Source organism: Panthera leo, chromosome A1 (genome assembly GCF_018350215.1).
Source record: "Panthera leo isolate Ple1 chromosome A1, P.leo_Ple1_pat1.1, whole genome shotgun sequence".
NCBI classification, from domain to species: Eukaryota; Metazoa; Chordata; class Mammalia; order Carnivora; family Felidae; genus Panthera; species Panthera leo.
Window position 1 is genome coordinate 153,056,645 of NC_056679.1, and position 27,598 is coordinate 153,084,242.

General features: G+C 35.3%; 1 protein-coding gene across 1 annotated transcript in view; it reads left to right on the forward strand.

Moving 5' to 3' along the window:
• Window positions 1–27,598, forward strand: part of ADGRV1 (adhesion G protein-coupled receptor V1) — a 559,991-nt gene that overhangs the window by 357,040 nt on the left and 175,353 nt on the right. Inside the window, exon 86 of the mRNA XM_042956013.1 lies at window positions 8,431–8,609. Within this exon, the coding sequence (XP_042811947.1) occupies window positions 8,431–8,609 (179 nt within the window). The remainder of the gene's footprint in view (window positions 1–8,430; window positions 8,610–27,598) is intronic.

Sequence of the window (27,598 nt, forward strand, 5' to 3'; positions counted from 1 at the left end):
GAGCTGTCAGCCCAGAGCCCAACGTGGGGCTCAAACTCACAAACCGTGAGATCATGACCTGAACCGAAGTCAGACGCTTTACCGACTGAGTCACCCAGGCGCCCCTAACCATTAACTTTTAATCATTGGACTTAGCATGTCAGAATTACTGTTCATTTTGACCTGCCTCATATCTTCAGTGTTAGAAAAAATGCATTTAAATAACTTTATCTTGAACTTTTATATTATATACTTTTAGTACATTATAGTAAAACTGGATTATATTTTAGAGTAATGAAAGATTTTATCAGTAAACAAGTTACATAACTTTTCTGAGCCTAGATTTTCTTATCTGAATAATCAGATTCATAATAACAGTACCCATCTTTGAGGATTGTGGAAAGATAAAATGAATTCATACGTGAAAAGAGCTTGGAAATGTGCCTGGCACAGACTGCTCCATACATATTTACCCAATATAATTGGCTAAGCAAATATGTATGGCTAATATTCCATGGATTTTGCAACATGTTACAAACTATGTTTTTCCAGTACAATTTCCACTTTTTTATTCCCAAAAGAGAATTTGCTTGAGAATAGTAGGGAGAGACTCAGAGTGAGGCAGACAGCAACTGGCTGTGAAGCTTCAGCAAGCTAGATAAATAACCTCTAACCTCTTGTACTGACGTACTCTCATGGCTCATCACAGCATCTGTAACTTGTGACCTTCACTCTGTTTCTTTAGGCTTCCCCCTTTCTGGACAGGGAAGTTGTATCACTAATGATTGGAATAGAGTAACAAACTATTTCCCTTATTTTTTTTTCAAGCAAACAACTCACAAATTCCCTTTTAGGCCATGGAACTTGAGCTATCCTTGTTCATCATGCAAAAACCATGAAACTACTGAAATAATCTTCCACTTCCTTAAAACAGCCGATCATGTCTACTTTCAGAAAAACGAACAGTGAGAATTTAAACTCTTGTACGATTTTTACTGTCTTTTCCTAGTTTCTATTGTTCTATTTTCATTTCCTTTTTCTGTTTTGATTTGCTTTCATTTTAGGAATAGCATATACTTGTGGTACAAAACATAGTCAAACACTGAAGAGAAAAATAAAATGAAAAGTACATCTGTTTCTCCCTATTTCACACACTTTCCACCCTCTGCTTTACCCTCAACCCTACTCCCAAATGTAAACACTGTTAGTGGTTTCCTGTGTATCTTTCCAGAAGTATTCCACAAATATACAAACATTTATAAATATATAAAAAAGCACATATGTGTATATTCTTGTGTGTGTGTGTGTTTATTTACTTATATATAGTGCATATAAATTTATTTATACACACATTTACCAAATACAGTTATACTTTTTTTCCTATTTTATAATATGGTTATTCCATAGTTTATTTTTCTGGTCTCTTATTAACGAAATACCAGTTAATTTCAGTTAATTTTCTAGTATAAACTATGTTTCCTTGAACATCCTTGCATTCTGAATATTTATTTACTTTTGGAATATTCTTAGAATAAATTCCTAGAACTTATGCCTTTACTATTAACATTTACATGAAATGTACTGTGAGATGAACTGCCAGACCATGAGTTAATCCATGAAGAAAATAAATCACAAGTAACTTATTCGAGATGTTAGTATATAATATGGGTAAATAGAAACTTACTTTTTCTGTATATTCATTTGGCCCACTTTTATGATCATTTCCTGTCACCAAAATCATATAGCAGTCTACTTCAGATATGAACAATATCCAAACCTTCGACTACCCTTACAGTTTGTTGATTTCATGCTTAGGGAAATAGTATAATGTTTTATTTTAAAACTAAAGCTTACTTGAAGAAAAAATTTTTTGTTAAATTTCTCATGTTTTTTATTTATTTTTTGAGAAAGTGTGAGCTGGGGAGAGGCAGAGAAGGAGGGGGACAGAAGATCCGAAGCGGGCTCCATGCTGGCAGGCTGACAGCTGCAAGCCCGATGCAGGGCTTGAACTCAGGAACTACAAGATCATGACCTGAGCCAAAGTCAGATGCTTAACTGACTGAGCCACCCAGGCACCCCAAAGAACATATTTTTTAATTGCAGGATAAAGTTAGAAATCATTCAGCAATTGTAACTTGTGCCTTAATTTCTGTGTAAAATCAGGCTATGAAGAAGCAAATATACATATTATTTATTCCTTGGCAGAAAGGCTATTTAGTGCCAGGGCATAGCAACAAGAAGGAAAATGCTACAACTAGCTGTGTTTCTCCTTCATCATTGATTTAATTTGGGAGGACATCAAAGCTATTAAGGACAACGGACTGGTAATTATAAAGATAAAAAGGAAATACCCAGGAAATACTGAATTCTCCAGTCCTCAAAAAGCCTTGCAATTTATTTCATGCATAATTGTTAAGAAAGAGGGAGGCTAACTTTAGCAAGGACATGTGGTAACATTTCTTAGACTCTTCTCTGAAATGAACGACTAAGAACATATGATAATGACACAATTAATAGCATCCATGATCTCTGAGTAAACTTGATACTATAAATCAGTCTAAGGTTTCTGGTGACAGAGTTAATAACCAAATATTAAATGACAGGCGAGATACCAGTCTTATCCCACGTAGCATAAAAATATATGGGGCTCAGGAAGCCTACTTTTAATTGTAAAAAAATAAAAAGAATTTCACCTTTATGTTTTACAAATGTACTAATATCCGATATATTAATATATGTTATATGAGTAAACTAATGAATTTGCGTTTATGGAGCATATGAAAGCATAATTATGGCCTATGATAATTAATAAGATAAGTCTTCATTTTTCCTATGTGGATATTGGAAAATAGTAGTAGTCACTGAAAATGTTACTATAAAAATGAAGAGATATGTCTGTATAAGAATATAAGTAACTATACTTACAGACATACGATTTTTTAGTTTATTCCTATCTATATTTGACCTAGATTATATCTGGCTATTTTGGTTGGTTTGCATTTTAATCAGAATCAATTTAAATTCTGGGGCGCTTGGGTGGCTCAGTCAGTTAAGCATCTGACTTCAGCTCAGGTCATGATCTCACAGCTTATGAGTTCATGCCCCACATCAGGCTCTGTGCTGACAGCTCACAGCCTGGAGCCTGCTTCATATTCTGTCCCCTCTCTCTCTGCCCCTCCCCCACTCACACTCCGCGTCTCTCTCTCTCAAAATAAATAAACATTTAAAAATTTAAAAAAAAAAGAATTTAAATTCTAACAACTTCAGTTACTTCTTCCATCCTCAGCTTCCTCCTGTGTGTTAAAAAAAAAAAAGAAAGAAAAGAAAATGGGAAAAAGGAAAAAAAAGAAAAAAACTATAATAAAAGTTAGGAAAACCATTGTTTTGATTAAATGAGATATAGTTAAAAGTGGCGTCTACATTTATTACTCAATTAGTAAATATAGGTTCCATTCTTCCTCTCATAAATTATTGCATTTAATATTTTAAAGTTTGCACCAGTTAACTTTGATCCTCATCACTAGGAGTTCAAGCAAATTAATTAAAATTTTTGAGCCTCCCAACAATCTTTTCTGGCAAGATAGTATATAACTGAGTAAACTCAGTAACTAAACCAAATTATAAAATTGTTAAATTCAACAAAACTTATTAACTCAAATTGTATAGATCTTCATTTGTTTGGTATTTCTCAGCAAATACTATATGCAAAGCATTTTACTAGATACTCTGAGGTATACAAAAGTTAATTTCCCACATGTCACAGTCATGTTTGAACAATTTATCTTCTGATAAACCTTTGTAAAATGTCTTTTAGTGTTAGCAAAAAAATGGAGAGGAAAAGAGAAAGGGTAATTTCCATACTTTTACAAGAAAAATGCATCTCCACAGGCATAGGAAGTGTTTGGGGGAAATGAGAGGGGGAAAAAAGCTCTCGTGTGAAAAATATTGTCAATATTTTTGTGAGTCTCTATGGAAATAAATCTTAATCAGTCTTCAGAGGAACCTTGGACTTATTTTCTAATCCCAGCTCTATAATTAACCAAAATATGAAAAAGCTGTACTTTTCTCTCATTGCCCTTGCTTCCTCATCTCTAATAAGAGGGTATGTGTGGTAAGATGATCTGTAAACTTGGTATTAACTTCTAAAATTCACAGTCTGAGCATCCATACCATTAGTGTTTTTATTTAAGAAATTGTAATTTCTACAATGATTCAATCATAAAGTATGAGTAAGGAAATTGTTAGTAGCATAGTTTAACTTATCCCTTTACCAGAGGAGGAAACTGAAACCCAGAGGAACCAAATAATGTTGGCCAAAAACATACGGCTTATCCATGCACAACCACGTCAGAATCCAAATCAAGTCACACTAAATCAACGTGTCTTTTCAAAAAAATTTTAAACTCATTATTTATATTATTATTTACCTGAAACTTTATTTTTTTTTCAATGTTTACTTATTTTTGAGAGACAGAGAGAGAAAGAGCATGAGCAAGGGAGGGGCAGAGAGAGAGGGAGACACAGAATCCAAAGCAGGCTGCAGGCTCTAAGCCGTCCGCACAGAGCCCAACATGGGGCTTGAACTCACAGACCGCGAGATCATGACCTGAGCCAAAGTCAGAGTAACTGACTGAGCCACCCAGGTGCCCTCGGAAGGTGGTAAATGTAGCAGTGTTTAGAGGTGATGTTAAAAATGTGACTGGTGATGTTAAAAATGCCACCTCAGCCTGGGTAGCTGAGTCTGTTGAGCGTCTGACTTCAGCTCAGGTCATGATCTCGCAGTTCATGGGTTTGAGCCCCGTATCAGGCTTTGTGCTGACAGCTCAGAGCCTGAAACCTGCTTTGGATTCTGTGTCTCCTTCTCTCTCTGTTCCTCCCCTGCTCACGTTCTGTCTCTCTCTCTCAAAGATAAATAAAGATTAAAAAAAAAATTTTTTTAATGTGACTGTGGTAACATCACTGATTTTTGGACACTGCAAAACATTTTATTCAGTTGTTCCTTTCGAAGTGTCTGTTGGGTTCCTAAAGCTGAAAATAGTTTTGAATCATTTGGGGCTTGCCTTCAGCCTACATTACATTAATGCTAGGAATCTGTGAGCTGTGTGTTATGAAGTATAGTCAAGTTAGATTAATACGGTTGGCTAAATTGGGGGATAGTAACATTTTGGCTAAAAAACAGCATGACTACGTACTGGTGATGTCTTGAGATGGCCCATAAGATGGTCTAACAAAAATTTTAAAGCTTAGAGATAGAAACGTAAATAGAGACCTAACTATTGAAATTTTCAGTTCACAGTGTTTGGCAGGAAAAAAGTGACATGTGGACAGTGAACAGTAAGCCATGCTCAGTCCACCTGAAGCATGTTTGGGTGAGAGTGACACCCTTTAACTTGCATTGAGTTCTCAAAATTTCGTTAGTTCCAGTATTGGGTCATCACACAGACACCAAGGCACACAGATTGCATATGCTGTGAATCTGTCAACATGAAATTATCATACAAACATAATGGTCTTTAAACCCTCTTACCTCAGATTACAAGAGAGGAACCGTGATTACAAGGAAAAGAACGGAGTCACTGCTCCACTGTCTTCTCTGTTTAGAGAATGGTAGTAACTGGTGATTTTAATCCCACTGCTTTTGAATAGCATTATATATCTCATTCATTTTCCTTTTTTCTTTTAACAACAAACTAAATTGAGCTAATTTGAGCAAACATTTAAATCATAAAAGGAATAATAAGCATATAGGATAACTTACTGAACCCAAGAACTGTAAGAATTGTCTCCTCTGAAAACAACTTTCTCTCTTCCCTGGGCTGTTGCCTATTCCTACCACTAAAGTTCCTATGTCCTCTTTTTTCAGCTGACCAGCTGAATTTCAAGAAAATCAGTGATTCATAATTGACCCAGCTTGGGTCAAACTTCTGTCCCAGATCAAATCAGCCATGAATGGAAGAACAGGGTCATGAATCCACTCTGCATATTTGGGAGTGGAATCAGTAGTGGAAAGATAGGGTTCTGAGAAGAACTCATGACCCAGTCGTATCTCAAAAGGTACCTACCATACTATATTAAAATATCATAAAATTCAAGTAAAACTTGAAGTTAGCTCACCAACACAGATTTTATCTTTGAGCCATATGGTATTTCTAAGATAATTAAACATCATTTCATTACATTGTATCTCAATTCTGTAGCAAAAAGAAGAAAACAAAACAAAACTTACAGTGGGAAAGCCTGTCCTTAAAGTACATGTCAGTGGTTGGATTCTTTTGGGAGGGAAAAGGATTTTTTTTTTTAAGTCAACAAAAGGTTGTGACTATAGGAGTTGTGTTGTTTGTTCATCAGCACTGTGCCTTGAGCTTTTTGGAGCAGAAGCCATGCATGTCCAAATCTAGCCAACAGTTACACTTGTGTCAGTCTTATCTGAGCCTCTGGTAAAGATCAGACAGTTGCCAAAAGACTGGGCGATTCTAACTGATGGAACTAATGTCCATCTTTATAAAAGCAGACATTTCTGAAATATCCCAATCTCTATCATGATGAACCAACTTAGAAGTCATTTAACCCACTCTTTTCTGATTCTTCCACCAACTATCCCACTGAGTTACCATCTTATATGGATACACACAAACATCTATTTAAAGTAAATAATTAATACTTTTATTTGGGAAATGGGCTAATCATCCTTCTTTTGCCTGAATTTTTATTCTGTAACAGGCTGTTTGATCACCTCAGCGTCAGACAGTTGATGCGGTCCCACTTACTTGGGTGCGCATCCCAGTCCTAATTATGGAAAGAAGGGAGAAAGCCCTGTTGGACCCAATGATTTGAAAAAGAAGTTAGAACAAATTTACATAAGGAACAACTCAAAACATGCTTCATAATTACAGGCATACGCAGATATACATAAAGATATGGAGTGCTGACAGGAAATAAAATTCAGAGACAAAAATCTCCAAGTAACCAAACATTTTTATTTTTTCCTGGCTTAGGCCGTTCAGTACTAATCCCTCAAGGCTGATTGGGTCCAGATAGAACCTTACTTGGAAGACTCTGTAAGCAGCACCTAAAAGCCTTCCCATGAACATTAGACGTGCTTATTTATCCCATAGAAAGAGTTTCCATTGTATCACAGCTTACTTTTGGTCTTAGACGGTTTATCTTTTGTCTTTCACACTGTCTGACATCCTAAAAGGAGATTTAAGGGAGGTGGTAACATTTTCTAATGGTGACAATGTGCTCAGCACTTTATACATAATACCTCATTTAATCTTTGTAATAACCTCAATGTATGCATAAGGGGACCAAAGCTATGGCATTGTTGCTTGCTCCTGATTAGCTCTCTGATATATATAAATACTTATGTGTGTGTGTGTGTGTGTGTGTGTAGGTGTATATATGTATTTATGCTCACACGTTTTCCACCAGATGAAACTGAGAAGGAGGATTTATTTAGTAAAGAAGTATCATTGCATGAGAAATGACGTTCAGTGTTGTTGCTCTGCTAAATGTAATTAAACATAAGTACTCTAATGGAAAGAGAACACTAGAAGGCAGAATATATAAGTTCCAAATTTGGCTTAGGCGTGGGAGCTAAAGCGTGGGATTTGGGGCCAATAAGAACATTTTGTTTTCCTATTCTGTTTATCTGATGTTCCCCCTCATCTTCCTGATTCTCTATATGCTTATCTTTTATATTTTTATCTAAATAAGAAATAATGGATATAAAATATGATATAAATATAAAACAAATATTTTCATTAATATTTCTTTCCCACTTGTTTGGAAACTAACATACAAGAAAGCAAATACCTCCCCTATTTCTTTCACTGCTATATCCCCTGTGCCTAGACTGGTCCCTGGAATTCAGTAAGCATTCAGTAAATATTTGTCAGGTAAATGAATGAAAAAGTATAAACTGAGGAAGAAAAACAGCTACAAAAACTACCCCATCATAGTACTTTTTTCTCTGTGGAGTCATTTTCTGTTTACTCATCTGTATCCCGTACTGGGAACTGACATGGGGCTATCTTCACAATTATGTACACATTTCTAGAAAAGTGTCTAGCCCTGTCATAAAGGCCATAATAAAAATTGTCCAATAGTCTAGAACAATGGGCTATTTGCTTCATTATCATCATGAAGTTGTTCACAGGAGAAGTAGGTTTGAATATCAGTGTATGTTTCTTCAAAGACACATTCACAGAACAATCATAGATGATTGTGACAGAATAAATCAAAGCAAACTAAGAAAAATAAAAGGTATAATAAATATTTTTCACTATTTCAAGATTTGGGAGGTATCCTGAATTTCTTTGAACTAACTAAAAAAAATCAAATAAAAAATAATTATAAAGTAATGGTAGCCCTTTGTTGGTCAGTAGTAAGTTTGTGTCCTGTGCCATTAGACCAGAACCTGTTCATTTTATGTTCTGTTTCCTTCTTTAGTCTGTGAATTTCTGGTACGTACTGGTGATGAACGATGAACACTCAGAGAGGCGATATCTGCTATTTTTCCTTCTGAGTTGGGGACTTCCAGCTTTTGTGGTGATTCTCCTCATAGTTATTTTGAGAGGAATCTATCATCAGAGCATGCCACAGATCTATGGACTCATCCATGGTGACCTGTAAGTACATCCAGGCACAACTCATTTAGCCTTTTTAGCCTTTTGTACCCAGACAGCTTTAGTAGTAGATGGTGAAACAGTTGACGAGGTGGTATGACTAAAGCAGGAATACCAGGAAGACCTTGCATTCCTCCCAGATTGTCTGCATCTCTGCTTCCTCTAATTATCCCTTTAAGTAAGAAACTATTACTTTCCAGTTCCCTTGATAGATGCACTTTTCTCAGGTGAGCTGATGTATTAGATGGTTCACAGTAATTTGTACTTTAGCATAATTTAGTTTATTAGATTGAGACAAAAATACCTAGTGAAATAAGGGAACTATGAAAATTTTGATAAAGAATAGAATCAATGAAAAATATGGAGTATGGCATATTATCTAAGGACTCTGATATTTATTTGGGGGTGGGGGGATGGGAGAAAATGATAGTTACTGACATCCATAACATCCTTAAATACCAAAAGACTGTATCAGAGTGAATGGAAAGTGTCTGCAAAAGTACACAGGAAAGAGACAGGGTCAACTACAACCTTCTTGTATATTCTTACTAAAGTACACTAATAGTCTTAAAATGTAACAAATTTGTATATACACACATATATACATGCCTGAATCCTGAATCTGGTATCTTATGGCTTTGAGGACCACCCAGCTCTTTTTATTGACTCCACACGCAGGGAAAAAAAATTAAGGGTACCTGGGTGGCTCAGTCAGTTAAGCATACGACTTGATCTTGGCTTGGGTCATGATCTCGTGGTTCTGGAGTTCAAGCCTCACCTCGGGATCTGCACTGATAGAGTGGAGCCTGCTTGGGATTCTGGCTCTCCCTCTCTCTGCCTCTTCCCCACTTGCACGCTCCTTTGCTCTCTCAAAGTAAATAAATAAACTTAAAAAACCTTTATAATATTAAATTTTAATCAGCTCCCTTGGTGTAATGAGGATTAGAGGGGAAAAGTAACATTTCTAAATAAAGAATAGCTTATTCACAATCTTATGAAGATAGTATTACCTAATTATCTCACAGGTTATTATTATTATTATTACTAGTTAATAGATGTGAATAATCTTTAAATGTAAAAGTAGTATATAAGCAGAAGTCATTTCAGTACCATTATTGCCCCTGATCAGTTATAATTATCTATTAATAATTAATAAATACTTATTATTGAGGTATGCAAATATATTTCACAAATGGGCAGTCACACACACACATATCCCCCGCTACATTCAAACAAGGAAACTAGCCATGTGATACGCACACACCCACTGAGATGCCATATATAGTCATTTTTTATTAAGATTCAGTAAGATTCCCTCATACTGTTTACCTTATAGCATTATAACGTATTTGTGCATATAAAATTCTAAAAGCCTAATCTTCTAGAAGGGAATTATGGTGTCTTTTCAAAATTGTGTTGTGACATTTTGTTACCCCTGACATTAATTTAAATCTTGGGCAGCCAGGATTAGTGTCAGAAAGTTTGGCATCATTCTTTGTCTAATACAAAGCAACCATGAGACAAGTCCTGGCTGCCAGCTGCCCATCCCTTTCATGAGCTTCCTGGCAACACAGGACTTACTTGGCAGCAGTTTTAGCATTAACACATGTCCCCATCCAGCCTTGGTAAATGGAACCTGATAAAAGTGATATTAATTAGAAGGAACTCTCTTGGTGCTTCTAAAGGGATTTTTAAAGAGAGAAATAGGGGCACCTGGGTGGCTCAGTCGGTTAAGCATCCAACTTCTGCTCAGGTCATGGCTCGTGGTTCACAATTTTGAGCCCTGCATCGGGCTCTGTGCTGACAGCTCAGAACCTGGAGCATTGCTTCAGATTCTATGTCTCCCTCTCTCTCTCAAAAATAAATAAAAGCCCCTCTTTCACTCAAAAATAAATTCCCTCCCCTGCTCATGCTCTATCTCTCTCTCTCTCAAAAATAAATAAAACATTAAAAAAAATTTTAAGAGAGAAATAAACTATTGTACAAGAATGTCCAAGTCAACTGAATGTTAAAATATTTGCTTTCTGAGGCTTTTGCAAAAAGTTTTTTATTATCGGCTTAATTATAAGTAAAATGCAAAATACATTAACCTCTACCTGGTTTTCATATGTTAGGGATTATTAGACCAAAGTGACTAACTTTTGTCACTCTTATAGGTTACATTGATCCTCCATTCACTTAGAATTCCTAAATCATCCCTATGTAAATTTGTTATAGTTTATTTTTACTTCTGTGTTTTCATTATCACTTTAATTTCAATATAAGGATACAAATTATGATATGATTTATGTAAAATATTTTGTACTTATAACATCATGTAGAAACTTTTCTCTAGAGGTAATGATAGGATTTGTGGTTATGGGAAATAGCTGCTCATCTATCATGTAGTGGTTACTTCACAGTAACAAAAAACATCTTTCTATGAAGAATTTTCTCTAATGCATCCATATATCCAGTTATTATTTTTAAATGTTTTTCTCAAACTTTGGAACCTAGATTATGATAATTTTATAAAAACAGGTGAGAAGTGATCTATCTCTTTTCTCCTATTAGCTGGAAAGGTTTTCAAGTTCGTGTTATTTCTTCTTTGTTTTTGTAGTTTTTTTGTGTTTTTTTTAAGTAAGCTCTGTGCCCAACATGGGGCTTGAACTCATGACCCCGAGATTAAGAGTTGCTTGCCCTACTGACTGAGCCAGCCAGCACACCCTTCTTCCTTAGTATTTTAGAAGACTTTACACATGAAGCTAGCTAGGCTGTTTTTGTTTTTGTTTTTTGTTTTTTTGTTTTGTTTTGTTTTGTTTTTTTTTGGGGGGGGGTGCAAGTGAGCAAGGAGCAGAGAGAGAGAGAGAAAGAGAGAGAGAGAAAAGCAGAGCTGACCAAAGCAGGGCACGAGCTCACCCAATACAGGGCTTGAGCTCACACGATGTGGGACTCTAACTCACAAACATGATATCATGACCTGAGTCAAAGTCAGATGCTTAACCGACTGAGCCACCCAGGTACCTTACAGGAACACTTTTAACTACAGGTTTATTTTCTTTAAACTATATGGAACTATTCATATTGTTTGTATCTAGTTCTTCCTGTATCATTTTGGTAAATCTTTTTTCTATGAATGTTTTCATTTCATATCGGTATTATAATTTCTTAATGTTTATAAGATCTACAGTAATGAAACTTTTTTCATTCTTGTTATTGATAATTTGTGTCTTTTCTTACTTTTTTTTCCCTCTCTTGATCAGTCTTGCTGAGGGTTTATTAATATTATTTTTCTTTCCCCAATCTAGCATTTTACTGCTGGATAATCTCTATTATGCATTTGTTGTCAGTTTCATTTTAACTTCATCAATTTCTACACTCATTTTTTTATTACTTATACTGTCTGGGTTTTATCTGATTTTTTTTTTCTTTCCTTTTTTTTTTTCTTCTTATTGTATGCCAGGCAGTATGCATTTATTTTGTTTATTTTGTTAAAAATTTCCTGGGCTTCGTGGAGGTACAGTTGACATATATTATTGTGTAAGTTTAAGGTGATGATTTGATGCATCACTTGCAAAATGACTGCTACAATAGAGTTTTAGTTAACACTTCCATCACCTCACATAATTAACCTTTTTAAATGTGTGTGATAAGAACATTTAAGATTTACTCTCTTAGCAACTTTCAAACATATAATACATTATCGTTCTCTGTAGTCATTATGCTATACATTGAACCCCCAGAACTGACTCATCTTATAACTGAAAGTTTGTACCTTTTGACCAACATCTCCTCATTTCCCCCAACCGCAGCCCATGGCAACCAACACTCTACCCTCTGTTTTTATGAATTTGGCTTTTTTTAGATTCCTCATATAAGTGAGAATATACAGTATTTGTCTTTCTCTATCTATCCCTGATGCCCTCAGGGTCTATCCATGTTGTTGCAAATGGCAGGATTTTCTTCTTTCTCATGGCTCAATAAATTCTATTGCACTGATATAAAAAAATATTTGTGTGTATGTGTGTGTGTTATGTATATACACATCACATTTTCTTTATCCATTCATCTAGAGACAGACATTTAGGTTGTTTCCATATCTTAGCTGTTGTGAATAATACTGCAGTGAAAATGGGAGTGCAGATCTCTCTTTGAGATCCAGATTTCATTTCCTTTGGATGTATACCCAGAGTTACGATTGCTAAATCATATGATAGTTCTGTTTTTAATTTTTTGAGGAACTTCAGTACTGTTTTCTTTAGTGGCTGTGCCAGTTTACATTCCCACCAACATTCTGTGATCTTTCCTTTTTTCTGCTAACTTTGGGCTTATTTTATTCTTTTTTGCTAGTTCCTTGAGGTGTTCTTAATTTGTTAGGTTGTTAATTTGACACCTTTATTTTTTCCTAATATTGGCATTTATCACTATAAATCTCATCTTAGAATTGTTTGGGGATGTTGTGGTTTTTTTTTTTTTTCCAGGACATTTTTTTATTTCCCTTTTGATTTCTTCTTTTACCCATTTGCTGTCAGGAGTATAATTTTAATTTCCACATTCTTGCGAAATTTCCAGTTTTCTTCCTGTTACTGATTTCTAATTTCATATCATTGCCGTTGGAAAAGATATTTGGTATGATTTCAATACTCTTAAATTTGTTAAGACTTGTTTTGTAGCCTAATATATGGTCTATTCTGGAGAATGTTCTATGTGCACATGACAAAAATGGATATACTGCTACTTTGGATTGAATGTTCTGTATATGTCTTTAGGTCCATTTAGTCTAAACTATAGACTAAAGTTCAAGTCCAGCATTTCCTTATTGATTTTCTTAATGGAAGACCAATCAATTGTTGAAAGTGGAATATTGAAGTTCCCTACTATTATCCTATTGTTGTTTATTTTTCCCTTCACATCTGTTAACATTTTCTTATATATTTGGGTGCCCTGACATTGGGTCTGTATGTATTTATGATTGTTATATACGTTCTTGATAAGTTGACCCTTTATCATTATTATATCATGGCTTTCTTTATCACTTGTTATACATTTTGAGTTGAAGTTTATTTTGTCTGATATAAGTGTAGCCATCCCTGCCCACTTCTGGTTTCCACTTGATGAAATATCTTTTTCACTTTTTTACTGTAAGCTTATGTATGTCCCTGGAGCTGAAGTGACTCTCGTATAGGCAGCATATCATTAAATCTTGTGGTTTGGTTGTTTTTTTTTTTTTAATGTTTGTTCATTTTGAGAAAGAAAGAGCGCCAGCACGGGAGGGTTAGAGAGAAAGGGAAGCACAGAATCCAAAGCAGGCCCCAGGTTCTGAGCTGTCAGCACAGAGTCTGATGTGGAGCTGGAACTCATGGACTGCAAGATCATGACCTGAGCTGAAGTCAGATGCTTAACCGACTGAGCCACCCAGTCCCCCCGAGATTTTTTTTAAGTTTGTTTTTTTTTTTTTATTTTAAGAAAGAGAGCAAGCATGAGTGGGAGAGGGGGGCAGAGAGATTGGAGGGAGAGAATCCCAAGCAGGCAGCACACAGCACAGAGCTGGACAGGGGCTCAAACTCACAAACCATGGGATTGTGACCTGAGCTGAAATCAAGAGTCTGACTCTTAACCGACTGAGCCACCCGGGCACCCCAGCTCTTGTTTTATCAATCTATTCAGCCACTCTACCTTTTAATTGGAGAATTGGGTTCATTTACATTTAGAGTATTTATTGATATGTAAAAACTCACTAATGCAATCTTACTGTCTTCTGGCTGTTTTGTAGTTCCCGTATTCCTTTCTTCTTTCCTTGCTATCTTCTTTTACTAATTAATGGTTTTCCTTAGTGGTACACTTTCCCTACTCTTTATCTTTTGTGTATCTACTGTAGGTTTTTGTTTTATGGTTACCATGAGGCTTCCATAAAACCTCATCTAGATATAACTATTTTATGCTGACAGCTTAAAACTTCAGTCACTTGCACAAACTCTGCCCTTCCACTTCACCCCTCTCCTTTTATGTTTTGATGTTAAAACTTACCTCTTGTTAAATCGTGTTTTCATTTGAAATTTAATGTAGCTATAGTTACTTTCAATCCTTTTTTTCTTTAACCTTCATACTAGAGTTATAGGATTATCATACCATGATATTATTGAGAATTCTGAATTTGACTGTATAGTTATCTTTACTAGTATACTGTATATTTTCACATGTTTTCAGGCAACCAGTTAACATCCTTTCATTTCAGCCTGAAGAACTCCTTTCACCTTTTCTTTTCCTTTTTCTTCTTTCTTTGTGTCTTATTTTAGAGAGAGTGCACACATGCAAGCAGGGGAGAAGGGCAGAGGGAGAGAAAGAGAATCTTAAGTAGGCTCCACACTGAGCACAGAGCCTACAGCAACACAGGGCTTGATCTCACAACTGTGAGATCATGACTTGAGCTGAATCGAGAGCCAGATGCTCAACCAACTGAGCTACCTAGGCGCCCCTCTTTTCACCTTTTCTCATAAAGCAGATCTAGTGGTGATGAAATCCTTCAGCTTTTATTTGTGTGGGAAAATCTTTATTTCTCCTTCATTTCTGAAGAATAATTTTGCTGGGTAGGGTATTCCTGATTAGCACATTTTTTTGCTTCCAGCACTTTGAATATATCATCCCACTCACTCTCTCCTGGCCTGGAAGATTTGTGCTTAGAAATCCTCTGATAGCATTAAGGGGAGTCCCTTGAAAGTTATAAGCTTCTTTTCTGTCTCTGCTTTTAAGATTCTCTTTGTCTTTGATTTTTCACAAGTTTATTATAATGTGCTTTGGAAAAGCTGAGTTTGTTTAGGGACCTATATTATATATTCAGAAGTCCAATAAACATCTTTACCAGAATGACGCATAGCTATCTTATCTTTAGCATGTTCAAAATTGATCTTATAATTGTGTGCTTTGACCTGTATTTCCTAGGAAAGTTCCACCATCCGCCCAGGTACCCAAACTGTGAACTTAAGACTTTTTCTACTTCTTTTTTCTTACACTTCACATGCTATTAATCACAAATTATTTTCTAGCCTAACTCCTACATGTCTTCCTAATTTACCTTCTCATTTTCATCTTCATCTCTTATTTCATCACCATCTCTTCAGTTCAGTTCTGTCATCTTCGTCTGGTCTTTTGGGTTGCCTCCTAGCTTGTGTTCCCATCTCTAATTTCTTCCTTTTTAAATCCATCCACTAAATTCTGAAATATGGAAATGATCATATCACTCTGATGCTTTGAAACCCAACAGTTGCTTTTCATTACCTTCAAGTTCATGGACTGATAGGTCATCCATAGTTGACACTAACCTGCTGAACCAGCTTCATTTAGCATCCCTCACACGCATCCTCGCCAATTACCTTTGTAACTGAATCATTCATTTGATATCTCCAATGGTCTCTTGATACCTTTGAATGTATCTTCTATGTCTCAAATGGTTTTCTTTGCTTTTGTCTGCCTAGAAAATATCTATTATTTTCCTCTAAATACCAACTTAAATATCACCTCTGTTGAGGATCTAGTTTCAGATTAAAATACTACCTCTTATATGTAGCCTTGATAGACTCAGAACCTGTCATAAATCCTATGATTTAGCAACCATAGTATATTATGAACACTTGATTATGTCAGCCATGTTCATTGAAATTCACACTAGAGATAGGTGATTAATAATTGGTAACATATGGTAGAAGTTACTAAATTTTTGAAGGATACAGGGCATAATTTACTCTTTAATGTAAATATCTGAACCGAAAAAAAGGAAAGCCTTAACAACCCAAGCTAAGTGTATACAAAGGAGGGTTTAGAGATGACTTTCGTGCTTTCTCTATGCAGTAACATGTATATAATAAAATTTTGCACAATCATATGATTATCAAAATGTATCTAAAAGTACTTGGAAGTGACCAAATAATACTGTATCTCAACACTTTAAATACTACATAAGAATGGTGATATTTTATAAGAAAAAAACTTTCTTATACATACATAAAGTGTCAAATTGTAATTTACCAAGACTAATGGATTTTTTAATCTAGGTTTAAGACACACAACATGATCTGGAGAAAGGTCCTACAGAGACTATAAAATTGTAAGTTTGCTTTTGTCTGTCAAGTAGAAAATCCAGTATAGACTTGTTATTGCTCCTTTGTCACTGAGTCAGATGATCTTATGACTGTATGAGGAATCATACTATACTCAAAGTTAACAAAAGAAGGCTTCCTATACCTTTAACATTTTCTTAAAGACATCTTTATCACTTTTTGAAATCAGTGCTAGAAATTTTTCCAGCTTTCTTTTTATCTTATAATTGAACAGTGCTGAAATAAAATAAAGTCAAAGTAAAGGAAATCAATCAATTTTGATTGATTTCCATTGGTTACCAGAAGTCATTCTATTGAGAGTACCCAGAGGTAATTTTTATTGAGTAGTTTATAGAGTATCCTTGGAAGTAGTCACCAATTTTTCTTGGATTCACTTCTTGGCTACTTGAGAAAAAAGAAACAAGCTAAAGAGAAATCTTTAGCCTGTTCATGCAAAGGGCAGAGGGAAGAGAATATGGAACTGAGTGAAGAGCCAGGGTGGAAGCAAAAGGAATATAGCCCTGAGAATTATCCCTAAATAGATTAAAAAAAAAACACACACACACATTAATTTGAGTCTACAACTCTGTGGCTATGAACGGATAGAGTGATTGAGAATCAGTATCCGAGTCATGCCATATAGAGAAGAAGACAGTGAAGGCTTTCTTATCTCAGTATTCCTACCTTTCAGCTGCAAGACCCTGACACATCAATAAATGTCAATAGCAGTAAAACTGACATAATAATGATGATCGATTGGTTTGTACTTCCAAACACTTGCTTTTTTCTTTCTTGCTTGCTAATTCATATGAATTCAAACTTCAGAAAAAATCAGCATATACCTATAGAATAACTATTATGTGCAAAGGCCTAAGTGAAATCTCATCTATTTAATCTAAGAATTTGTTTGCTCATAGTGAAAAAATGCATAACTTAATTTTAAAATTGCTTACAGTTTTTTAATTTTTTAGTATTTCAGTTTCTCAGTTTTTAGCATATTTTACTCTTGATATTTTGATCTTTTTTTTTAACAAATCTTAATTACAACCTCTTCTGATTATCCTGATCCTGAGCTGAATTACCCATTTTATAAATTATTCAATCCTCTGAAAACAATCTAATTTAGTTAGCTATATTAGGAGAAATTGTTGTTAATATAGAAGACAAATCTGTATGCTCGAAATTAGAACTAAGCAGAAGTAATAGTGGTCTATTGCAAGTATGATCACATGAGAGTCTTTATTTTTATTAAATTACTTAAAAAGAGAATCATGAAAAAATGATTATAAATATAGAGAGCCTGTTTACTTATTGTCTAAGATTAGAGAATATTGACATAAATGAATGCAGGAGCAGTATTATCAGGATCTCTTCATAGATTTGTTCAGGTAGGGGGTGTATTATTACACATGGTGTACACACACATACACACACATGCACATAATATATGAACATAGAGATAGCTGCTTTAGACTGGCATTTTCCATTTATTCAGATCTCCAAAATAAAGAGATATTGGAAGTATACTTTCATTTAAAATCTTAGAATCCCAGAATTGAAGGGTTGGAAAATATTTTCAAGCTTGCCTTAATAAAGTCCTCAAAAACATCATGATTAAAACCCCTGTTCAAAGTATCTTGAACTTCTTATCCCAAATATTCACTTTATTTGACTTTTTATGGGTACTGATTAACAACCTACTCCGCTAATCTTATCTCATTCCCTTATCTTGTGTTAGCTTTATCTCTCCTAGCAACAACCTTAGCTTTTGTGACTACTGCTTTATCTCTCTGAGAAACATTCTGCCTGGTGCCTTGAGTGACATCCCTCATGGCTTCTGAGTCCCTGGATTCTTCTCTTTACAAGCAAGGTGGAACCTGGACAAAAGAGAACTTTATAAAGCATTGAATCCAGTCCCCATGCAATCTTTGAGTAATCTTTACAGCATTGCAGACCAATGTTCATTCATTTTATAGTTGAACTCATCTGTGAAAAAGAATGTATTTCCTCCCAGGGCTTTCTTACGTAGAGTAAAAAAATCTCTTAGATTCTGTCTCAATGTCTGATTGCTGAGTTCATACCAAAAAACAAACAAGAAACAAAAAATAACTTGGTATTTTCCATGTGATAATCCTTCAGTGTCACAGTTTTCTTCTTTTTTTGTTTTTTCCAAGCTGAACATTTCTGATTTGTTCAAATATGTCTTCACGGGGCGCCTGGGTGGCTCAGTCGGTTAAGCATTAAGCATCCAACTCTCTTGATTTCAGCTCAGGTCATGATCTCATGGTTCGTGGGATCAAGCCCCAGATTGGGCTGTGCCCTGGCAGCATGGAGCCTGCTTGGGATAATCTCTCCCCCCTCTTGCTTATGCTTGCTGCTTATGCTCCTTATGCTTGCTCTCTCTCTCTCTCTCTCTCAAAATCAATAAACTTAAAAAATATATATGTCCTCATATAGTGTGCTTTTGCATCTTTTCACTATCTCAGTAGCTCTTTTCTAAACTTATTCTGTCTATATCAGTCTTTTCTTTCTTTTTCTATTTTATTTTTGAAAGAATTTTAAACACAGAAAAGTTGCAAAAATTGTCAGCATTTACATACACCCTTCACCCTGGGTACACACACACATACTTACGTAGCCATGGCACGATGATCAAAACCAAGATATTAACTGTGATAAATAACTATTAATTAAATGGCAGACTTTGCTCAGAGTTACCCAGTTTTCTCCACAGTGTCTTTTTCTGTTCCAAAATCCAGTGCTGGATTCCACATGTCATTCAGTGATTACATCTCTTTGTCTCCTCCAATCTGACAGTTCCTCTGTCTTCCCTTGTTTTTACTTTTGATAAGTACTGGTCAATCATTTTATAGAATGTCTCCAAACTTGGTTTTATTTAATGTTTTCCCATGATTATATGGAGAGTATGCATTTTTTTTTGTTTTGCAAAAATGGCACACAATATTAAAGTACAAGTTTTTGTGTGTCATCCAATATGTTTTCAGTTCTCTTGGATATATACCTAAGATTGGAATTGTTGGGTCATATGATTTAACTTGCTGCTTTCAAGATTCTCTCCTTGTCTTTGTCTTTCAGCAGTTTAATTATGATATTTCTAGATATGGTTGTCACTAGTTTCTCCTAATTAAGGTTTGTTGAGCTTAATGTGCAAATTAATGTTTTTCATCCGATTTGGGAAGGTTTTGGCTGTTATTTCTCCAGATATTCTTTCTATCCCTTTCTCTCCTCTTTTGGGACACTTACTATTCATTTGTTGATAAGCTTGATGATGTCCCAGGAGCTCTGAGGTTCTGTTGATTTTTCTTCATTATTTTTCTTTCTGTTGCTCAGACTTGATGATCTCAACTGGCCTATATTCTTATTTACTGGTTCTTTCTTATTCCTGCTCAAAACTGCTGTTGAGCTTGTCTAATGAAATTTTCATTAAAGTTATTATACTTTTTAACACTAGAATTTCTGTTGGTATTTGGGTTTTTTTATTTGTTTGTTTTGGGGGAGTCTGGTTTGTTTTTTTTTTAGCAATTTCTTTCTCTGTGTTGGTATTCTTTATTTGGTGTGACATCATTCTTATACACTCATTTAGTTCTTTACACATGGTTTCTTTTATTATTTGAACAAATTTTAAGTAGCTGGTTTAAAGTCTTTATTCAGTAGATTTAATATCTGGTTTTCCTCATTGATAGTAACTTTGCTTGCTTTTTTTCCCCCTGTATATGGACCATACTTTCTTATTTCTTTGCATGTGTTGTAATTTTTGTATAGAACTGGATATTCTAAATAATATAATGTGGAAAATCTGAAAATTATATTCTCCCTTTTCCTCAGGGTTTGTTGTTTCTGCTCATTTCAGTAGTAGTTCTTCATTTATTGAGTTTTATGAACTAATTCTATAAATGTATAAAACTAAATTCTATAAATATTCTTTGTCAGTGGCCACTGATCTGTGTTCTGTTAGTTTAGTGATTCATGATTGACAATTATTTCCTTAAATGCTTGGAACCAAGAAATCTCCCACTCTTTACCAAGTGGTTCTATGTGCATGTTAGAACGTGACTTCAACACTCCACCAGGAAGTTGACAACTACCCCTTAGCCTTCACTTCCTGCTTATGTAGGCCTTCAAGGTCAACCAGTGATGAGAGAGCCTAAGGGATTCTCAGGTTTTTCCTGAGCATGGGCACAGTCCTAGGTATGAACGTGAATTTCTAAATTCTCAGGATTATATTGGCCCCCTCTGAGGCCTCTGTGGACATCACATACCCCAGCTTTTCTTACAATCTTCTTGGTTTGTCTGTTTGCCCTAGTTGTTTTTATTCATTAGTTCAGGAAGCCATGAAGTTAAATCACTTGCTTTACATTGTTTTTAATAAACAACCCTGTCCCTTTCACCCCCTCATTCTTTCCGTCCACCCAAGGAACAGAATTCTGTACTGGCTGGACTCTGAGACAGGTCAAATATAGAAATATCCTTGTAAATTGGGCTTTCATTAGAAATGAAGCTTTCAAAGAGTGACAGCTGCATTCTCCCACCCAAATTTCTTCCCTAGTGGCTACTAGACTGTGCCAGGAATGCGAGTTGTTATTTTTCAAGGTCACATGAAACTAGAGACCAGTTCTGATATTTAAGCAATCCAATATTACATAAATATGCTTAACTCTAGAACACCCAAGTACTGAAATGCGGGAACATAAAACAGTATACTTCAGCAACCTCACTATACTAAATATGTCAGGAGATGTGTCTGTAGATTTTTCTTCGATTGGAGTGCAGTGGAAAAGGCAGCTTTGGAGGTAGATGGACAAGGAGTCAAATACTGACCGTGCCATATTCTGATTCTGTGACCCTGCACAAGTTGCCCTCTAAGAGCTTGAAGTTCCCCATCTGTAGAATAGGTGTAATAAAAACCCGTGTCTTAGAAATGTGATGTGGATTGATTGAGATGATAAATGTAAAAAAAAATGCATGTGAATGTACAGTGTCTGGCACACAGGAGGGGTCAGTTTGTGAAAGCCTAATTTATCAGTCTGTGAATGTGTGTCTCATATGAAGTAATAATTACATGTAACCTATCAGATAAGCCTGTCTAAATATTACTGGCCCTATAAATTCTTAAAGGGTTGCCTATCATTTTATTATCTCCAGATATTCTGATACTGTTATTTAAATTATTTCTATCATTTTCTTTTGCATCTTTGACATTAATATTGCAAACAGTATATTCTTTAATATTTCTGAAACTCAGAAGCTTTTATCAGCCTAACTTAAAGAGTTTTGTTTTGGTTATAAATGAGGGGAAAAATACAAATAAAGCTTTCCATATTTTATATAACAGAATACCATACACGGGGTGACTTTAAACAACAAACATTTATTTTTCATAGTTCTGGAAGCTCACAGTCCAGATCAGAGTGCCAACATGATCAGGTTCTTGGTGAGGGCCCTCTTGCAGGTTATGTCCTCATGTGGCCTTCCTGGGTGCATGCACAGAGAGATCCTGTGTTTCCTAATCTAAGAATTTTTTGCTCGTAGTGGAAAAATGCATGGCTTAATTTTAAGATTGATTACAGTTTTTTAACTTTTTAGAATTTCAGCTTCTTAGTGTTTTAGCATATTTTACTCTTGATATTTTTGATAAGTCTTTTTTTTTTAACAAATCTTAATTATAACCTCTTCTGATTATCCTGATCCTGAGCTGAATTACCCATTTTATAAATTATTCAATCCTCTGAAAACAATCTAATTTAGTTAGCTATATTAGGAGAAATTGTTGTTAATATAGAAGACAAATATGTATGCTCTAAATTAGAACTAAGCAGAAGTAATAGTGGTCTATTGGAAGTATGATATCACATGAGAGTCTTTATTTTATTAAATTACTTAAAAAGAGAATCATGAAAAAATGATCATAAATATAGAGAGCCTGTTTACTTATTGTCTAAGATTAGAGAATATTGTCATAAATGAATAAAGGAGGAGTATTATCAGGATCTTACCATGAGGCCCCACCCTCATGACCTAATCCAACAATAATTACTTCTCAAAGGCTCCACCTCCAAAAACATCACACTGAGGGTTAAGGTTTCAATGTAGGAATTTTGTGGCAGACAGAAATGTTCAGTCCATGGCAGGTATTTTTAAAGTTTACCTAGGGGAGCCTGGGTGGCTCAGTTGGTTAAGTGTCCAACTTCAGCTAAGGTCATGTTCTCATGGTTCATGAGTTTGAGTCCTGCATCGGGCTCTGTGCTGACAGCTCACAGCCTGGTGCCTACTTCAGATTTTGTGTCTCCCTTTCTCTCTGTCCCTCTCCTGCTCGTGCTCTGTCTTTCTCTCTCAAAAATAAATGTTAAAAAAAATTTTTTTAAGTTTATCTAAATGTGAATGTAATCTAAAGTAAATGATTAAGTATCCATTTTAGTTCCAGGGAATCATTTTTGACCAGGCCACAAGCTGTGAAAAATAGTAGAACTTTAGTCTCATTTTTGTTGAAAGATGAAGAACTGTGTTCTTCTGTATCCAGAAACAGCCGGGTTATTCTAAAATTATTCTCAGAGTAAAGTTTCCTGTAAATATTTTTGCTTATACCGACTTCATTTGTATCAACAATGGCTCTTTCCAAGTCTTAATACTTACTATAATAACATCAGTATATTAATATGTAACAATCACTTATAACTCCATCACAAAGATAATTTGAGATAGATAGATAGATAGATATTTTAATGTTTGTTATTTATTTTGAGAGAGAGAGAGAGAGGGAGAGCAGGGGAGGGGCAGAGAGAGAGGGACACAGAGAATCCCAACCAAGCCACGGGATATCAGCACAGAGCCTGACATAGGGCTTGAACCCACAAACCATAAGATCATGACCTGAGCCAGACACTCAACCAGCTGAGCCCCCAGGTGCACCTCTGGGGCGTGTGTGTTTGTGTGTGTGTGTGTGTATTTTTTAACCTTTTTTCTATGTATATGCACACACACACACACACACATATATATATACATTCACATATATTTGAATATATACATTCTCAATAAAAGCAGGATACCTTATGTACTATTTTGCAGTTTACTTTTTATGTGACAGTTTTCTATATCAGTATATATTAATCATATTTTGTCCTATAGTGTTTTGTTATTTCACCAACCCTCTATCGTTAGACTTTTGAACTATGTCTAGTTGGGTTTTTTTAATAACACTGTTGTAATGTATATCCCTATAGAGTATAATGTTTGTTGTACTTCTGTTAATATTTTCCATAGGATGAATTTTGAGCAATGGAATGGCTCATTTAAAGGACACCTACATAATTTTTTACTTTAAAATATATTACCAGAGTGTTTTCTAAAATAACAAATAGCAAATTATAACAGAGCCTGTTGCCCCACATTCTTGCCAGTTCTGGGTATCCTAAGTTTTTTTTACGTGTTTGCCGATGTGAAATTTTATAAAAAATATTTTTTTCAAATTTTTATTTCTTTAACAGTTAGTATGTTTTAATAGCTTATTTTATTTTGTACCAGACATTATACTAAGTACATGGTCTCATTTATATATCTTTGCATAGCTTTATTTAGCATTTTTCTTTTGTCAGTTGTTTGTTCATCTCCCTGCATTAATTTTTCTGATTGTTCATGTTTTCCAATAATTTGAAGTGTTTGTTTTTTTTTTCCTTTTTTAAAAGGTGAGGTTGGCTATATTAGGGCTATTACTTTTGTCTCCCTTGAATTTTTATTTCTCTATTAACACATCATTCTCCTATCCATTTTTAAGGAAATTTTACATCTTAATGTATGAGATGAGCTTTTGTGTGATATCAGATCATTTCAGAGAATCATTTGTGTGCTAATTAAAATTTCCAAGTACAATAATAGTACGTTGAGAACATTTAAAGTGATTTACTCAGGGTCAAAATGGTGAAAGTGTGTTGCCACAAGACCCTCAGTCTGAATTCATCCTAATTTATTAACTAGAGGCAGAATCAGGAAGACTAATGATTACTTATCACTGCAAAGTGCTAAGGACTTGGATATGTGAAATATCAAGCCAAATAAAGTATTAAGAAATAACTAATTGTAAAACTGTAGGAGATGGAGTTGTAGTGATAGAGATGTTTGTGAAATTGCATTTTTTAAAATTTTGTTTTAATGGTTTGTTTATTTTTGAGACAGAGAGAGAGCCAGCGCGGGGATGGAGCAGAGAGAGAGGGAGGCACAGAATCCAAAGCAGGCTCCAGGTTCCGAGCTGTCAGCATAGAGCCCAATGCAAGGCTCGAACTCATGAACCATGAGATTATGACCTGAGCTGAAGTCAGATGCTTAACCAACTGAGCCACCCAGGCGCCCCTAAAATTGCATTTTATCTTGCTTATTTCTTTTAAAAAATTTTAGGGACCAAATGCAAAAGTTGGTCAGCTTTCGTTTTCAGATGTTTTGTATTACAAGGTATTTTGCAATATCTCAAAAATTCTCATTTGAAAAACTGAAAAAGCTTATACAACCACAAATGACCAAGTGTGTATTAGTTCAGGAAACAAATCAGTTATTTATAGCAGAAGTTCTGTTGAAGATAATTCTAATGAAAAAGGAAATGCCCACAAATATAAACATTGTGTCAAAGAGGATACTTGGTACAACCTAAGAAAACCGTTCCCTGCTTAAAAAGATTTTCTGACAGTTGATTTTCAGGTTGTATTTTTTACTTTGTAACTTCTCAGGGCAAGGATATCTGCCTGCTATTTCTTTTTCTTAAAATAATTTCTTATTATAAAATTAATGTTTATTTTAGAAACTATGGAAAACTTAGAAATATAATTTTGAAAAATGAAAATTAGATATATTTCCATTATTCCTATATTAGCACTTCTAATTGTTGATATGTTTCTGTTTATGTCCTGATTTACATATTTTGGTTTTTATAGTTCAAAATTGGGATTACACAATTCTGTCTCCTTATTTCACTTAATGTTATATCATTAGAACTTCCCATACCATTAAGTGTACCTCAGCATTTTTTACTGGCATCACAGTGTCTTTCTCACGATAGAATTTGTCATATCATGTTTATCATTTCCCAGCTTTGGACATTTAAATTCTTCCCTGTCCCCATTTTTTTTTTTTAATTTAAATCCAAGTTAGTTAACATGTAGTGTAATAATGGTTTCAGGAGTACAATTTAGTGATTCACCACTTACTTACAACACAACAGTGCTCATCACAATAAGTTCTCTCCTTAATGCCCATCACCCATTTAGCCCATCCTCCACCCACCACCCTTCCAGCAACCCTCAGTTTGTTTTCTGTTTTAAGGGTCTCTTATGGTTTGTCTCCCTCTCTGTTTTTATCTTATTTTTCCTTCCCTTCCCCTATGTTCATCTGTTTTGTTTCTTAAATTACACAAATGAGTGACATTATTTATCTTTCTCTGACTTACTTCGCTTAGCAATACATTCTACTTCCATCCACATTGTTGCAAGTGGCAATATTTCATTTTTCTTATCACAGTAATATTCCATTTTATTTATTTATTTATTTATTTATTTATTTATTTATTTAACGTTTATTGATTTTTGAGACAGAGAGAGACAGAGCATGAACGGGGGAGGGGCAGAGAGAGGGAGACACAGAATCTGAAACAGGCTACAGGCTCCTAGCTGTCAGCACAGGGCCCGATGCAGGGCTCGAACTCACGGACCGCGACATCATGACCTGAGCGAAGTCGGACGCTTAACCGACTGAGCCACCCAGGCGCCCCTCCATTATATTTATATACACCACATCTCTTCTATCCATTTGTCAGCCGATGGACATTTGGACTCTTTATGTAATTTGGCTATTGTTGATAGTGCTGCTATAAACATTGGGGTGCATATGCCCCTTTGATTCAGCAATCTTGTATCTTTTGGATAAATACCTGATAGTGCAATTGCTGGGTCATAGGGTAGGTCTATTTTAATTTAATTTATTTTTTTTTCTTGTCTCTTGGTCCTGGACACAATATTTTTAAACTTTTGAGAAACCTCCATACTGTTTTCCAGAGCACCTGCACCAGTTTGCATTCCCACCAGCAGTGCAAAAGGGTTCCTCTTTCTCCGCATCCTCCCCAACATCTGTTGTTGCCACAGTTGTTAATTTTAGCCATTCTGACAGGTGTGAGGTGGTATCTCATAGTGGTTGTGATTTGTATTTCCCCAATAATGAGAGATGTTGAGCATCTTTTCATGTGTCTGTTAGCCATCTGGATGTCTTCTTTGGAAAAGTGTCTATTCATGTCTTTTGCCCATTTCTTTACTGGATTATTTATTTTTTAGATGTTGAGTTTGGGAATTTCTTTATAGATATCGGATACTAACTTTTTATTCGACATGTCATTTGCATATATCTTCTCCCATTCTGTTGGTTGCCTTTTAGTTTTGCTGATTGTTTAATTCACTATGCAGAAGCTTTTTATCTTGATGAGGTCCCAATAGTACATTTTTGCTTTTGTTTGCCATGCCTTGAGGGACTGTCTAATAAGAAGGTGCTACAGCTGAGATCTAAGAGGTTGTTACCTGTGTTCTCCTCGAGGATTTTGATGCTTTCCTGTCTTTTTTTTTTTTTTTTTTTAATTTTTTAACGTTTTTTTAATTTATTTTTGAGACAGAGAGAGACAGAGCATGAACGGGGGAGGGGCAGAGAGAGAGGGAGACACAGAATCCGAAGCAGGCTCCAGGCTCTGAGCCATCCGCCCAGAGCCCGACGCGGGGCTCGAACTCACGGACCGCGAGATCGTGACCTGAGCCGAAGTTGGACGCTCAACCGACTGAGCCACCCAGGCGCCCCATGCTTTCCTGTCTTACATTTAGGTCTTTCATCCATTTGAGTTTATTTTTGTGTATGCTTTAAGAAAGTGGTCCAGGTTCA